The sequence below is a fragment of the Oryctolagus cuniculus genome, chromosome Y, assembly GCF_051225735.1.
Source record: "Oryctolagus cuniculus isolate XC-2025 breed Fujian yellow rabbit chromosome Y, ASM5122573v1, whole genome shotgun sequence".
In the NCBI taxonomy this organism is placed as follows: domain Eukaryota; kingdom Metazoa; phylum Chordata; class Mammalia; order Lagomorpha; family Leporidae; genus Oryctolagus; species Oryctolagus cuniculus.
Window position 1 is genome coordinate 21,866,859 of NC_142889.1, and position 16,414 is coordinate 21,883,272.

Consider the following 16,414-nt stretch of genomic DNA (forward strand, 5'->3'; position numbering starts at 1 on the left):
AGATTTAATGCTATAACTAGTACTCAAACAGTATTTTTCACTTTATGTTTCTGTGTGAGAGCAAACTGTTGAAATCTTTACTTAATGTATTCTAAACTGATCTTCTGTATATAAAGAGAATCGAAAATGAATCTTGATCTGAATGGAAGGGGAGAAGGAGTGGGAAAGGGGAGGGTTGCAGGTGGGAGGGATGTTATGGGGGGGGGAAGCCATTGTAGTCCATAAGCTGTACTTTGGAAATTTATATTCATTAAATAAAATTTAAAAAAAGAAAAAAAATCTTTAAGAAAATAAACTAAACATGATCGGCATTCAGTTTCCTAATTGTTCTCACAGAATCCACTCTGCTTGGAAAGTAGATTTTGTGTAAACAAGAGCATGGGCAGGATACACAGTGCAGGAATGGGCCAGAAACTTCATTATCTGAGAAGGCAGCACAAAACCTACTACTGTCTAATAGTAGGGCAGCCTGTGCCACTTCACAGTGAGTTATCTGTGAATTTGGGGGTATTTCACTGGTATTGTTAATATCTTAATGCTACAATGGATAAAATAATGTCATCCAGGCCACTAAAAGGATTCCTCAGTGGCTGAGCTGGAAGTGGACTTATACCACAGGCCTCCCTGCTGCTCACACAATCTGTAGGCTCCCCTTTCTCCATTGTCATCTTGGATTGTCCATTCCATCTGTGGAGATTCTGGAACCACATCTACACATGTGAAAGAACACACTGGCTTTCTGGAACAGCACCCACAACTGAGGAACATCTGTCTCACTTTCTAGGGCTCCCTGTGGGCCTGTGAGGCCTCTATTTACCTTATCCCCAACCTTCAGGGAAGCAGAATTCATTCACAGCTTGTGGAGCAGCATTGGGAGAAACACAGGGCCTAGAAAATCTTGGAAGAACAGGGCAGGGCTGAGAAGGATGGCGCATGCTCAGAAGGAAATGGAAAGGCCTTCTGATGGTTCTTCACTAATGGTGTCACAAGATGATGAGACTACATTTCTCATAAGCCTCTGCACCCCTCCACTAAGAAACAAGAAAAGTGGTATGTCTATTTGCTCACTATTCAGTCCTACTGCCTGTGAATACATGTAATGCATTGAGATTGGTCTCTATCCAAGTGGAATTCTCATGATCAATTCTTAGCCTGACAAATTCACATTTGAAAGAAATGTGCTAGGAATGGAGAAATTTGAACATTGCTGTTTAATGCTATTTGTCACTACTTTATTTCTATTTTGTAGGTATAGAACACACATCTAGGGGCTGGCACTGTGGCATAGCAGGTAAAGTCACTGCCTACAATGTGGGTATCCCATTTGGGCACCAGTTCACATCCCAGCTGCTCCACTTCCAATCCAGCTCTCTCCTGTGGCCTGGAAAAGCAGTGGAGGATGGCCTAGGTCCTTGGGCCCTTGCACCCATGTGGGAGACCCAAAATAAGCTCCTGGCTCCTTCCAGATCAGTGCAGCTCTGGACATTGCAGCCAATTGGGAAGTGAACCAATGGATGGAAGACCTCTCTTTCTCTCTGCCTCTCTTGCTCTCTCTGTGTAGCTTTGACTTTTAAATAAATAAATATGTCTTTAAAAAAAGAATACGTATCTATTTATTACAGATACTTAAAGCATGAGGAAAGTCACAATGATTCTACATTAAGATACTTAAACAACAAACTAATATTCTGGGGCAACTCATATTTCACCCTTGAAAAAAGAGGCTTTCTCTAAAGTACTACAGTAATTCATTACCTATCAATGGATCATATTTCCCAGTTAAGAAAACTATCCTAGAGCATATACTGGAATAAAATAGTGGGCCTTAAGGTGGATATACCTCAAAATCACTGTACAATCACAGATCTGCCATTGCCTGGAATGAAGGAACTCATAAGGCCTCTCTGTCCAACCCATACACCATCTATCTGACTACCTAATAAATTTTCATTGTCTAACAGCTGAACCTGAACTTTTCCCTCCATTTGTGATTTCTGCCACCAATTAGGCAAGGAGATCAGTGCAAGGGTTTCATGGCACCCCACCCCTATTGCTGCTCTCCTTCCAATTGAGATAAGCCTGTATTCTATAGTCAGAGTTGGTGTGGGTTTGAACAGGGATGTGAAGGCATACTCACTCTTACCCAACAATTTACCCCTTGTTGTTTCTATCCATAAGATATGGTTTTCCCTGTTCTCTGATCCTGCCTTTGCCCTTCAGTTATTGTCTTCTGCAAATTAAGAAACCTGCCTCAAAATGTTAAGCCTAGATCTCTCCATTTCAGATCAGAGTGGCAATTGCACCTGAATATGTAGTTCTCAAAGTTGTATTCCTTGAAATAGAAAATGATTTGCAGGAATCAAAGAATTAGCTTGAGGGCCAGCATTTTTGTGCAGCAGGTTAAGCCACTCTGAAACAATGTCATAACATATGGTCACAAGTCTGAGTCCCAAATGCTCCACCTCCATTCCAACACCCTGCTAATGCACCTGAGAAAGCAATGAAAGATAGCCCAAGTTCTTGGGCCTCTGCCATTCACATGGGAGACCTGGATGGAGTTCAAGATTCCTAGCTTTGGCCTTTCTCAACAGATGGAAGATCTCTCTTTCCCCCACTCTTTCTCTGTAACTCTGCATTTCAAATTAACAAATAAATCTTTTAAAAATTTTTAAAATGAATTAGTTTGTTCCATGAAGTAGCTAGTTGATTAGTCCTTTTCTAGTAATTACTGCTCCAGAATGGTGGTAGTCACACACCTCTGTCAGCAGGAGTTGTTCATACTAGGATTGGAATGTGGATTCCATGAGGAGTTCTAAAAAGAGAAAAACCTGAAAGATCATATCCATTTATAAGTAGTTGACCTCAGGCACTCACTTCCTCTTTGTCTTACCTGTACTCTCATTTATTTATTTATTTATTTATTTATTTATTTATTTATTTGTTTATTTATTTATTTTGACAGGCAGAGTGGACAGTGAGAGAGAGACAGAGAGAAAGGTCTTCCTTTTGCTATTGGTTCACCCTCCAATGGCCACTGTGGCCTGCGTGCTGCGGCCGGCACACCGCACTGATCCAATGGCAGGAGCCAGGTGCTTCTCCTGGTCTCCCATGGGGTGCAGGGCCCAAGCACTTGTGCCATCCTCCACTGCACTCCCTGGCCACAGCAGAGAGCTGGCCTGGAAGAGGGGGAACGGGACAGAATCCGGCGCCCTGACCGGGGCTAGAACCCAGTGTGCCAGCACCGCAAGGCAGAGGATTAGCCTAGTGAGCCACAGCATTGGCCACCTGTACTCTCTATGTAATGAGTAGAGCTCATGATTTTGAGCATTAACTAAGTGACAGGAGTTCTCTGATTTGTACCAAATGCAGAAGAATTAATAGTCCCTCATGTGATGATAAGGGAAATGATGAACCAACAGTAGGATTGACTAATTGAGAATACCATAAGGAATAAAAGCTGAAATAAGTCCTTTCTGATACATCACTAATAAAAATATTTAGGCATATACCTGTGGTGTCTGACCATGCTTGGTTATCCATTAATTTAATCCATGAATATATTTTCAAAGAAAGACATATGAGATAAAACTAATATCACCTTTCTCCACCATCCCCTGCCCCAAATCAGTCATTGTATTTCATCCAGTTCTATGCTGCCCTCACTTTCTCTTGCATTTATATCTATATCTACACATAAATGTGCAGTACAGCTTACATAGGGGAAGTCACATTTTACATGAATTTGAATTTGAAATGCATTAAAAATGTTACATAAAATTTTGATAATTCAATACACCTGGCTAAAACTTTGTCAATATGATATCACATTTTTTTTTGACAGACAGTTAGACAGTGAGAGAGAGATACAGAGAGAAAGGTCTTCCTCCTGTTGGTTCACCCCCAAAATGGCCACTATGGCTGGAGTTGTGCTGATCCGAAGACAGAAGCCAGGTGCTTCCTCCTGGTCTCCCATGTGGGTGCAGGGTCCACACTTGGGCCATCCTTCACTGCCTTCCCAGGCCACAGCAGAGAGCTGGACTGGAAGTGGAGCAACCGGGACAGAACCAGCACCCCAACTGGTACTAGAACCTGGAGTGCTGGTGCAGCAGGTGAAGGATTAGCTTAGTGAGCCATGGCATTGGCCAATATCATATTCTTAAGCAGCAGAACTGAGGTATGAATATATTTCACTTACCATGAAATTCATCCATTAAGGGTGTACATACAAGCCACCAGCTTCCAGTTATGTGTAACAATAACCACTATTACTTTTAGAATATTTTATCACCCCTAAAATACATAGGGAGAGGCATTTGACCAAGTGGTTAAGATCTACCTGGTTACATCCACATTTTAGAGTGGCTGGGTTTGAGTACCAGTTCCACACCTGATTTAATTCCAGCTTCCTACTAATGTGCGCCCTGTGAGTACATTGCCCAGTGAGCAATAACTTAAGTAGTTTTGACCCTTTGAGCCATATTGGAGACCTGGATTGAGTTCTAAGCTCCTTACTCCTGATACGTTGTGTGTTTTTTTAAATATTTATTTATTTATTTGAAAGGCAGAATTACAGAAAGGCAGAGGCAGAGGCAGAGAGAAGTCTTCCATCCACTGGTTCACTTCCCAAATGGCTGCGATAGCTGGAACTGGGCCGATCCAAAGCCAGGAGCCAGGAACTTCTTCCAGGTATCCCACATGGATGCAGGGACCCAAAGACTTGGGCCATCTGCTGCTGCTTTCCCAGGTACATTAGCAGGGAGCTGGATTGGAAGTGGAATAGCTGGGACTCGAACCATCACCCATATGGGACACCAGCACTGCAGGCAGTGGCTTTACTCGCTATGCAACAGTACCAGCACCTCTCTTGAAGTCTTTAATGAATTAATTAGAAAACAGTAAAAACAGAGAGCTTCCCTCTTCTGGTTCACTTCCCATGGTGGGCTATATTACAACTAGGAATCAGGAATTCCACCCACACTTCCCATATGATACAGCACTCTAACATGACATGAAAAAAACAACAGTATGTGAATTTGAAAATATTTATCTTTTGTGTTTACTAACTTATTTAAACAATTGTAGATTTTTTAAGAAACTAAGATATTTAAAAAAAGCATGGTTATAATTTGAAATCATGTCTTGCCAAAGAACAATTCTAGAAACAAAGAGCCTGGTGCTGTGGCATAGAGGGTAAAGCCACCTCCTGCAGTGCCAGCACCCCCCATATGGGTGTTGGTTCGAATCCTAGCTGCTCCACTTCTGATCCATCTCCCTGCTAATGTGCCTGGGAAAGCAGTGGAGAATGATCCAAGTGCTTTGGCCCCTGTGACCATGTGGAAGAACCAGAAGATCCTGTCTCCTGGCTTCAGAGAGGACCAGCTCTTGCCATTGCAGCCATTTGGGGAGTGAACCAGTGGATGGAAGATCCTCTCTCTCTCTGCCTCTTACTCTCTGTAACTCTACCTTTCAAGTAAATAAGTAAATCTTTAAACACTAAAAGAAACTAAATTAAATTATACTTCTTACAAATGAAATAAGGAACCTTGCATCACACCTTTTATGCACTATTGTTCTTAGGTCAAAATTATACATTATTTTAAAGTATCTAAGAAAAACAAGTATACCTTTTGCAAGCAAAAAAAAAATTAATGACTCTGAAAACATCTTTAGTTTGTTTTTACCAACAAATTTGAAACAATATAAGGTGTCACATGAGCCAAAATATATTTGGATTAATTTAATAGTTTCAATTTATGTGAGTCATCATTGATGTATGTCACATAAAATAGAGCTCTTAAGGAATTTTTACCATGTAGGTGCAACATAGAACATATGCACACACACATATGAAACACATATATCATAAGACAGAATAATAAAGCAGTTTCTGTTCGGCACCATGGCTCACTAGGCTAATCCTCTGCCTGTGGTGCCAGCACCCCGGGTTCTAGTCCTGGTCGGGGCTCAAGATTCTGTCCTGGTTGCTACTCTTCCAGTCCAGCTCTCTGCTGTGGCTCAGGAAGGCAGTGGAGGATGGCCCAAGTGCTTGGGCCCTCCACCTGCATGGGAGACCAGGAGGAAGCACCTGGCACCTGGCTTCAGATCTGCACAGTGCACTGGCTGTAGTGGCCATTTTGGGGGTGAACCAACAGAAGGAAGATATTTCTCTCTGTCTCTCTCACTGTCTAACTGTGCCCGTCAAAACAAAAATTTTAAAAAAAGCAGTTTCTGTCAGGGCTGGTGCTGTTGCATAGTGGGCTAAGCCTCTGCCTGTGGCACCAACATCTCATATGGGAATCAGGTTTGAGTCCAGCTGTTCTACTTCTGATCCAACTCTCTGCACAAGGACTTGGATCATCTTCTGCTGCTTTCCCAGGTTGCATTATCAGGAAGCTGGATTGGGCGTGGAGCAGCTGGGACCCAAACTGGTGCTCCTATAGGATGCTAACATTACAGGAGGAAGCTTAACCTGCTACACCACAACACTGGTCCCTGGGGTCCAGTTCTTCCCACCACTTTTCTTTCTCCTTCCCTCTTCTGGGCAAAGGACTTGCCAGATATGAAATAGGTAAACTAGCTCCCAAGGTTTTATTACTGAATGTTATTAGGTTGGTAGCCCAGATGGTACCAGGAGATTCCTCTGGGGAGCTTATCTTGGGAGAAGGCTAGGACCACCAGTAATGTTATCAGGGTAGGAGTAGTATTCTATGGTGGAAAATGCTAGGCAGGACAGAATGTGTGCTTCTGAGGCTGCTAAGGGCTGCTGCAGTGCTTTCCCTTCTGTGGTGCCTTGTGTTCCTTAGGTCCCTCTTACACGCATAGGCTAATTTTTAATTTCCTACCTAACACATTGGAGCTGAATGAAGTGTGTCATAGAGAAAAATAGTTGATAGTTTTGGAAGTATTAGAGGAGAAAGTTGTCAATTGGTAATGTGGAAAAAGATCTGGATATATAGGCATTTATTGCCAGACTTATTGCTATGGATTGATCACTCTGTCATTGGGAGATCGAATCCCAATAATGAGTTATTAGGAAATAGAAATAGATGACATCTTATAATGTTATGGACTAGGTGTAGGGCCTAAATTAACTTTCCAGGTTCTTGCTTTTACTTAGAGAAGAATACTAAATACAGGCCCAAACACAGCATGCAATGTGATAAACTTTTTACAAAGTGAGAAACATACACACACCCAAAAGGGCTTAATTAGGAAGAATGGGGCCAAAGAAAGGGAATTATAGCCTGCTCTGCTCCTCCTGAGTCTAGGTGGATGACAGAGAGCTTCTGTTCTTCCTAGCTTTTTATACTCTTAGAAAAATGGAAGTGTTGGGGCCCACGCTGTGGTGTAGTGGGTAAAGCTGCTGCCTGCAGTTGAAATTGGAGAAGACCCCCTAAAATCTACACTAAAAATGTGGCTCTTAAAGTTCTGGGGTGTCACATGTGCTACCAGAATTTGGGGTGCCATACGATTTCACCATGGGCTTGTTACTAAATCCCCAATATTAATAAGCCCTAGAGGGTTCTTGCCTATTATTTAAAGAAGAATTCTAAATATCAGCACAGATAAATGAGGCAGCATGGTACATTTTAAGCTTTTATTTAGTGAGAAAAATGCATAGGAGAGTTGAGAGCTTTATTTAAGAGAGAGGTAAATAGGGATTCATACCGAGCACCAGGAACCAGCCACATGGAAGAGCATCTAGGCCAGGAAGCCTTGGCCATGTGCCCTGGTGGTGCAGGGCTACAGCCAGCCCCCTCCTGGCAGGAGTCCAGGGAAGAAGAGAGGGCCAGGCCACACCATGTCCCATCTTTTAACCCACTTCCAAAGGCAAGTGGTTAATTAAGCTGATTGGCTTGTGGGCACCCAAGTGTGGCCAGGTAGGGGAATGAGGCCACACAGGGCCATGGTGAAGGCATCAGTTAGGGGCATGTGGTCACACAGGGGTGTGAAGGTGTGGCCTCCCAGTTCACAAATCTAATCAATTTTATCCTGTATGTCTGCCTACTTCACAGTGCCGGCATCCTATATGGGTGCCAGTTCATATCCCAGCTGCTCCACTTCTGATCCAGCTCTCTGCTATGGCCTGGGAAAGCAGTAGAAGATGGCCCAAGCCCTTGGGTCCCTGCACCTGCATGGGAGACCTGGAAGAAGCTCTCAGCTCCTGGCTTCAGATCGGCACAGCTCCGGCCATTGCAGCCAACTGGGGCATGAACCATCGGATGGAAGACCTCTCTCTCTCTCTCTCTGCCTCTCCTTCTCTCTCTGTAAAACTTTGGCTTTCAAATAAATAAATGAAACTTTTAAAAAAGAAAGAAAAATGGAAATGTTTACATGGTACAACCCCCATTTCCTGGGTAAGAGGAGGCACTTCCTGGGGTGGGGATCCCTGATTGACAGGAAGATGAATATGAAAATATAAAGTGAACTAGGTGTGACTTCCAGCTCATTAACTTAAAATTACCTATCTAGGCCGGCGCCGCGGCTCACTAGGCTAATCCTCCGCCTAGCGGCGCCGCCACACCGGGTTCTAGTCCCGGTCGGGGCGCCGGATTCTGTCCCGGTTGCCCCTCTTCCAGGCCAGCCCTCTGCTGTGGCCCGGGAGTGCAGTGGAGGATGGCCCAGGTGCTTGGGCCCTGCACCCCATGGGAGACCAGGAAAAGCACCTGGCTCCTGGCTCCTGCCATCGGATCAGCGCGGTGCGCCGGCCGCAGCGCGCCGGCCGCGGCGGCCATTGGAGGGTGAACCAACGGCAAAAGGAAGACCTTTCTCTCTGTCTCTCTCTCTCACTGTCCACTCTGCCTGTCAAAAAAATAAATAAATAAAAAAAAAAAATTACCTATCTAATCTTCACCACATCAATAAGAGGTGATTAGGATAAGTCTTTTCATGTGATTAATGAGTTATTGCCAGAGGTCTGCTATAGAAATTACTTTGGGGGACTGGCTTTGTGGTATAATAGGTTAAATTGCAACCTGCAATGCCAGTAAGCCATATGGGTGCCAGTTCAAGTACTGACCACTCCAATTCTGATCTAGCTCCTTGCTATGTGAGAGTGGCAGGGATGTCCCAAGTGCTTGCCTCCCTGCACCCATGTGGAGATGGGGATGGCATTCCAGACTCAGCATTGGCCTCATCCAGATCTGGTCATTTTGACCACTTGGGGCATGAACCAGTGGATAGAGGATCAATCTTTGTGTCTCTCTGTGTGTGTATCTCTTAACTCTTCCTCTCAAGTAAATAAATATATCTTTATTTAAATATTTTATTTATTTATTTGAGAGGCAGAGTTACAGATAGAGAGAGGGAGAAACAGGGAGAAAGGTCTTCCACTCACTGGTTCACTCCCCATATGGCCACAATGACCAGAGCTGCAGCAATCCAATGCCAGGATCTTCTTCCAAGGTCTGCCATGTGGATGCAGGGGCCTAAGCACTTGGGCCATATTCTACTGCTTTCCCAAGCTATAGCAGAGAGGTGGATGGGAAGAGGAGCAGCTGGGACATGAACCAGCATCCATATAGGATTCTAGCACCACAGGCAGAGGCTTTGCTCCTTACTCTTCAGCGCCAGCCCAGCAAATATATTTTTAAAAAGTCACTTTGGACTGGCCTCTCCTACATTCCTTTTTTTGGGCTACATAGCCTCTATACCACATCTAAGCCTCTGTCAAAAAGAACACTGCAACAATAGACTGCTCCCAACCTTGGATTCGAGCCAAATAAAGCTACTTTTTTATAACTTACACGATAACTCTATAGTATTATGTTATTAGCAACAGAAAACAGCATCAGACACTGAGGAAGGTCTATGCTAAGAGGATTGGGTTGTGGGCTTGATGATCTGTTTCCCAACTAAGAGTAATCAGGTCACCCCTGGAGAGAAAGGAGGGAGAGAGGACCCTATATGTCACAGCTTCTCTTCCATACATGATGAAGTCTGTATTCTCCCTGAGAATTCGCTCATCCTCACAACACAATTTGGCAAGATTGGCTCTAGGACTGAGCCAAGGAAACTAAATGCAGGGATGAGAGAGCATACTCATAATCCCAGCTGCCAGCCCAGCTCACATCCTGAAAGCTTGAGGCGGTTGTTTCTACACACTCCATTTTTCAGCTTCTGAGGTGTTTGGGCATCCTTCTGATGGCTCCTGTGGTGAGGAGAACTCACAGAGCAGCAAAGGCTGAGCCACCAAGGGCCTCTCTTGGGAAGAGACTAGAGAAGCTGTGTTTGGCAACAACAAGATCAAAGATCCCATATGGTACTCCAGTGTTGTCTCAGCATACCTGATTGGACAGTTTGTTCAGCTGGTGATTATACATGACATCAGAAAAGATTCAACCAATCAGAATTGCCCTAGCATAGGGGTAGTCCTTTGGGCAGTTTCTGTTGGGGGACATTCAGCTCAAGTCTAAAGCCACCTCATCCTCCTGGGGGCTGGCTCTCTTGACAGCAGCCTGTACTGTCATGTCCCTGATGATTCCACCTGAGATCCCTCAATCCCCACCATGTCTGTGATCCTGCTGGGATCTTGTGACCTAGAACTTAGCCTCACAGTCACAATTTACTAACATTTACTGAGTCTTGAGCCTTTCAGTTTCATCATATTCTTGGCATACTTCTCTTGTATGTCACTTCAGTATTTTTTATTGTTTTGAAGAATATTTAAAGATACTGAAAAGACTCATTTGCTTCTAGTCTGTATCTTTTTCCTTTAAAATAGATTTCTACTTGTTTCTTAGTGATATATAGTAACCCCATTGATGGTATAAGTTAATCTTGTACCCAGGATTCTTGCTTAGTTCTCCTATCAGTTTGTTTTAGGATTATCTCTGTATAGATAGTTTTGTTACTTAAAAATTTATCATTGGGGCCAGCCACTGTGGCGCAGGCATCCCATATGGGCACCGGTTCGACCCAGCTGCTCCACTTCTGATCCAGCTCTCTGCTATGGCCTGAGAAAGCAGTAGAGGATGGCAAGTCCTTGGGCCTCTGCACCCACATGGGAGACCTGGGAGAAGCTCCTGGCTCCTGGCTTCAGATTGGCGCAGTGCTGGCCATTACAGCCAATTGGGGAGTGAACCATCTGATGGAAGACCTCTCTCTCTCTCTCTCCTTCTCCTCTGTGTAATTCTGCCTTTCAAATAAAAATAAATAAATCTAAAAAAATGTATCTTTATACTCAGTGTTTAAATTTCATTGTTTCATTTCCCTGATTACACTTTTAGTACAATATTGAAAAGAAAGACCCATCTCACATGGGTCTGCTGCCAGAGGAAAGAGCTTTATTTATTTTTTAAAAAGATTTATTTATTTATTTGAAAGACAGAGTTACAGAGAGGCAGAGACATAAGAGAGAAGTCTTCTATCCTCTGGTTCACTCTGTAAATGACCACAACAGCAAGAGCTGGGCTGATCTGAAGCCAGGAGCCAGGAGCTTCTTCTAGGTCTCCCACTCAGGTGCAGGGACCCAAGTGCTGGGGCCATCTTCTGCTTTCCCAGGCCATAGCAGACAGCTGGATCAGAAGTAGAACAGCCAGGACTCAAACCTGGCACCCATATGGGATGCTGGCACTGCAGGTGATGGCATTACCTGCTATACCACAGTGCTGGCCCTTGAGAAAAGAGCTTTCAATGTTCCATGTTAATTTTCCTGTTTTTGTTCATTATAGACAATCTTAACTATAATAGGGACATTCCTATAGTTTACTGCTCTGCTAACAGTTGCTTTTTTATGGTCAGATGCTCAACTTAATTAATGCTTTTAAGCATTTAGTTTAAATAATTGTGATTTTTCTTTTTGTATTTTTTAGTGGTTTATTTATTTGAAAGAGTGACAGAGAGAGTGAAATGGAGAGGAGGGGAGAGAGAGAGAGAGAGAGAGAGAGAGAGAGAGAGTTATTAAGCTTCATCAACTAGTTCACTCCTCAAATGGCTATAGCAACCAGAGCTGGGCTGAGTTGAAACCAGGAGCCAGGAACTTCATCTGGATCTCCTGTACGAGTGGCAGAGATCCAAGTACTTGGTTCATCTTCCACTGCTTCCCCAGGTGAATTAGCAGGGAGCTAGGTCAAGTATAGATCCAGGATTCAAATCAACACTCTGATTTGGCATCACAATTCATAGCTCAACCCACTGTGCCACAATGCCAGCCATTGGTTCTGGTCCTTTCTCTGTTTTAGGCAGTAGCCTGATTGACAAGATTTCTTTTCAAATAACTATAACGCTTGATATCTTGGGAGTATTGCTGTCTTGCCAATGTGGGAAATCTAGTAATGTTTACATTACTCCAGTGTCCTGGAGCTCAGGACACACCTGGCTGTCTGGCGCACGTGGCCGAGGGCTTCAGGCCATGGCCGGAAGGAGACGGGATAACTGCGGGGTGCCAAGGCAGGACCGGCCAGATTTAAGGCCACCCCTGCTGCAGCCCCGGTGTCACAGTGGCACGACACGAAGGAGGCCGTCTCTGCCCAGCGAATATGTTAACTCCGCGAGGAGCCGGTGAGGGGCACAAGGCAGTTCCTAAGGGAGCAGCGGGAGACTTTACCGACACCCACTCACCTCACAAGATGTGCGGAGAAACGCTGGAATGAGAGTTCATTGCGGGTACAGGCGGAAAACAACTCCAGGGGAGCAGCTGAACGTCTGTGGCCATGGCAGCTGGGAGGCAGAGGCCTCTCCCCACACGCAGGTGCTGTGTGCCCATGCTCCTCACACTCAGTTCTCGGGGCACACTGGGCAGCAGATGAGGGCACAGGCCCAGCAGGTGCTCTGTGGTGGCTCCCCCGGGTTCTGCCCAGGCTTGCAGCAAGATGCAGACCATGGCATTGGGAGCGCCAGAGCTGGGGCCAGGTCGGGGAGGCCAGCACTGGAGACCAGGATGCTTCCAGAGAACCCTGGTCGACCTGGTATGCTGGCAGTGTGACTCGGCGCAGCCCGGACAAGTGGTTAAGTGGCCACAGGGAGAGATCTGTTCTAGAACGTTGATGACAGAAGTTCATTTCCACCGCTGCCATGTGGCACAGGGTCGGGGAGGCCTCTGCTTCCTGCTCCTGGGCACTGCCTTCAGCACAGGCCGAGGTGATCCTGTGCCACATCCAGGGACGAGACATCACCCACTGGTGTCAGGTGTGGGGCCACCGTTGGCATCCAGGCTTCTGGCTGTGTGGTTTGCTGCGTGCCTCCTTCCCGGTGAAGCCCCCAGCTGGAAGGGGGCCACCTTGGCCCACCCAGGGCCTGGGAGGCACCTGTGGACACCAGGTGGGGGCTCACCTGTGCAGGCCATTCTCATGGCCCACTGGACATGTGCAAGCCATGATGGCCTGAGGCCTCTACTCAGTGTTGTCCCAGCCTCAGGCTGACTCTCGCCAGTGGGGACTTCTCCTTTGAGTTTGCGTACAACCTGACAAACTGAACTTTTTGGTCAGTCTCCTGTTCCTGCCCAGCCCTGAATTCCTGTAATTTCAGAATGAGGTCAATGTCATCCACATTCAGAGGTCACTTCCCAGAAGTCTCAGGCCAGAGCTCCCAGGGATGGCCGAGAGCATCCCCTTAGGGTGAGGAGGGTGGGGGAAGCGAGGAACCTGAGATGGGGGGACCTCAGCCTTGGGGAGGCAGAGCTGGCTGCAGACCGTGCCGTGTGCAGTAGGGGCAGCAGTGCCATGTGCAGCTGATGGTGCCGTGTGTAGCAGGGGCAGCAGGTGGGGCCATGTGCAGCTGCCTCTGCCACCTTCTCAAGAGCTCTATCTCCCCAGCCCAAAGCTGGGTGCCCACCTGTCCCTGACTCCCAGGCCCCACCCCAGGCAGCCCTGCTCTGCTTCCTGTCTCTCTGGGGTCCTCCTGTGAGTGAGGGCTACAGGCATTCTTTGTCATCCACTAATGTCACACAGCACCCAGGCCCGAGCACAGAACTCCTCTGCTCCTCTGTCCATCTGTCCATCCATTGGGGGACAGCTGCCTTGCTCTGCAGGGTTGGGGCTGGGTCTTGGGGAGACCTGGGCTTAGCTCTGGGGTGGGCACTCTGCTCGGCCCTCATCTACTGAGACGTGGCCCTTGCTGGTCCAGATCTGAGTGATGGTGATGTCTTGAGCAGAGTCCAGCTGCTCTCTGGGTTCCTGGGCGAGAATCCCTGAGGTCAGAATGCACCAGCATTTCCTCACAGGTTGCCACTTTTTTACTCAACTAACTTACTTGAAAGACAGCTCTACCTGCTGGTTTACTCCCTGAATGCCAAGCCATGTGGGTGCCGGGGAGCCAGGTCCTTGAGCCATCTCCCCGGTGGCAGTCAGTAGGAGGCTGGAACTGGGAGTGGAGCTGGGACTCAAACCCAGGCCCTCTGGAGTGGGCTGTGGGCCCCGCACCCCCAGGCCAAACAACCACCTTGGTGTTGTCTTTGGACTGAGAAAAATTCCCATCAATGTGATTCTCATGGAGCACACACAGGGCACAACCAGGAGACCTGACAGACACTGAAGGCCAAGTTTGGTAGTATACACACACACAAGCACACATACACGTGTGCACACATGCACGCACTGCACACACATGCACTCACATGCAAGCACACATACACACAAAACACAGTACACACACGCCCACACACAAGCACACACACGTGCATACATGCACACATGTATATCGACATGCACACACATACGTGTACACACAGCACATGCAAAATACATGCATGCACACACACGTGTGCACAGTTCTGTCAGGTCTGGGGCTGGACATACATGGACGACAGAGCTCCTGCATCTTGGCTAAGCTCACTGGGAGCCCCAGGGGAGCGGCTCCAGGGGCAGCAACCAGTCTGTGATGGATCAGTCACTCAGCTGCAAGGCGGCCTGGTCCTGCCTGGCTCCACGCTGCCCGCACACGCTGGGGCTCCTGGGCAGTCGCGGGCTGGGAGGGCCACCAGGCTGGCACTGCACAGCCCCTACGTGGCCCCTCCAGAAGGGGACCTGCCCTGACTGGTGCTGCCTCCCCAGGGGCCTTCATGATCCCATTCCTCATCCTGCTGGTCCTCAAGGGCATCCCCCTGCTGTACCTGGAGTTTGCCATTGGGCAGAGGCTGCACAAGGGGCCTGTGGGCATGTGGAGCGCCATGCACCCAGCCCTCAAGGGTGTAGGTAGGCCCCTCCCTGGGCACCGGGAAGTGTGGGCAGTATCGGCATAGAGTGGAGGGGCACAGCCTGCCTGCCCAGAGTAAGAGCCCAGCAGGGGGCGCTGGCCACCTGCTCAGGCGGCCTCCATCTACTCCCACACCCTGCCAGCCCGGGGGGTCACTCATTGACCAGCTCTGTGACAGGGGCACTGGCTCCCTCAGACCTCCGGCCAGGGCAGGGGGCAGGGTCCACTGATGAGAGCTCCTGGGGCAGGAGGCCCTTGCCCTGAAGCCCAAGATCCAGGCCTCCCCTGCCTGCCTCTCCTGGTCCCTTCATGCTTGGTTCTGTTAGAGGCAAGCACCTACAGGAGCCCCTGCCCCACCACGTGCAGAATCTCCCCTGAAGCCCCCTCGCCCACGCAGGCATCACCGCCATGCTAGCATCCTTCATGGTCGGGCTGTACAACACCATCATCGCCTGGATCTTCTGGTACTTCTTCAACTCCTTCCAGGACCGGCTGCCCTGGAGCCAGTGCCCGCTGGACCAGAACCTTACTGGTGAGCTGCACCTGGGGCCGAAGCCAGGGTCCTGGAGGGGCTGGGGACAGGGAGCCCCGAGACTCCGCTCCACCCAGGGCAGCCAAGGGAGAGGGAGGCCGTCAGGAGCTAGGGAGCATGCAGCCCCGGGTGCGTGCACGTGTGCTGCTCCCGCCGACACGCGTCACGGCCGCGCCCTGGCAGGCTACACGGATGAGTGTGCACGCAGCTCCTCCGTGGACTAATTCTGGTACCGCGAGACGCTCAACATATCCACGTCCATCAACGACACGGGCTCGGTGCAGCGGTGGATCCTGCTGTGCCTGACGTGTGCCTGGAGCGCGCTCTACGTGTGCACCATCCGCGGAATCGAGACAACGGGCAAGGTGCGGGGCGGGCGCCGCGCGCGGCTGTGGTGCTACGGTGCGGCGGTGCAGGGCGCGCCCTCGCCGGCCGCCGTGAGCCCGCCTCCCTGCCCCGCTGCAGGCCGTGTACACGACTTCTACGCTACCCTACCTCGTGCTCGCCATCTTCCTGATCCGCAGCCTGAGGCTGAAGGGCGCGGGCGCCAGCATCGCCTTCCTCTTCACGCCCAACGTGAGTGCCGCCCGCAGCTGCCCACTGCCCGCTGACGCTGCGCTCTCGCTCTGCGCAGGTCACCGAGCTGGCCAACCGGTCACCTGGCTGGATGCGGGCGGGCAGGTGTTCTACTCCTTCTCGCTGGCCCTCGGCGGCCTCCTCTCCTTCTCCAGCTACAACTCGATGCAGTGA

The 16,414-nt window shown here is 48.4% G+C and overlaps 1 protein-coding gene across 1 annotated transcript; it reads left to right on the top strand.

The window, feature by feature from the left end:
- Positions 1-14,998: 14,998 nt before the first annotated feature.
- Positions 14,999-16,414, top strand: LOC149119361 (sodium-dependent neutral amino acid transporter B(0)AT1-like). Its single transcript, XM_089325100.1, has 5 exons — positions 14,999-15,131; positions 15,530-15,664; positions 15,747-15,793; positions 15,904-16,029; positions 16,130-16,414. The coding sequence occupies exons 1-5, from the start codon at positions 14,999-15,001 to the stop codon at positions 16,412-16,414; spliced, it is 726 nt and encodes a 241-aa protein (XP_089181226.1).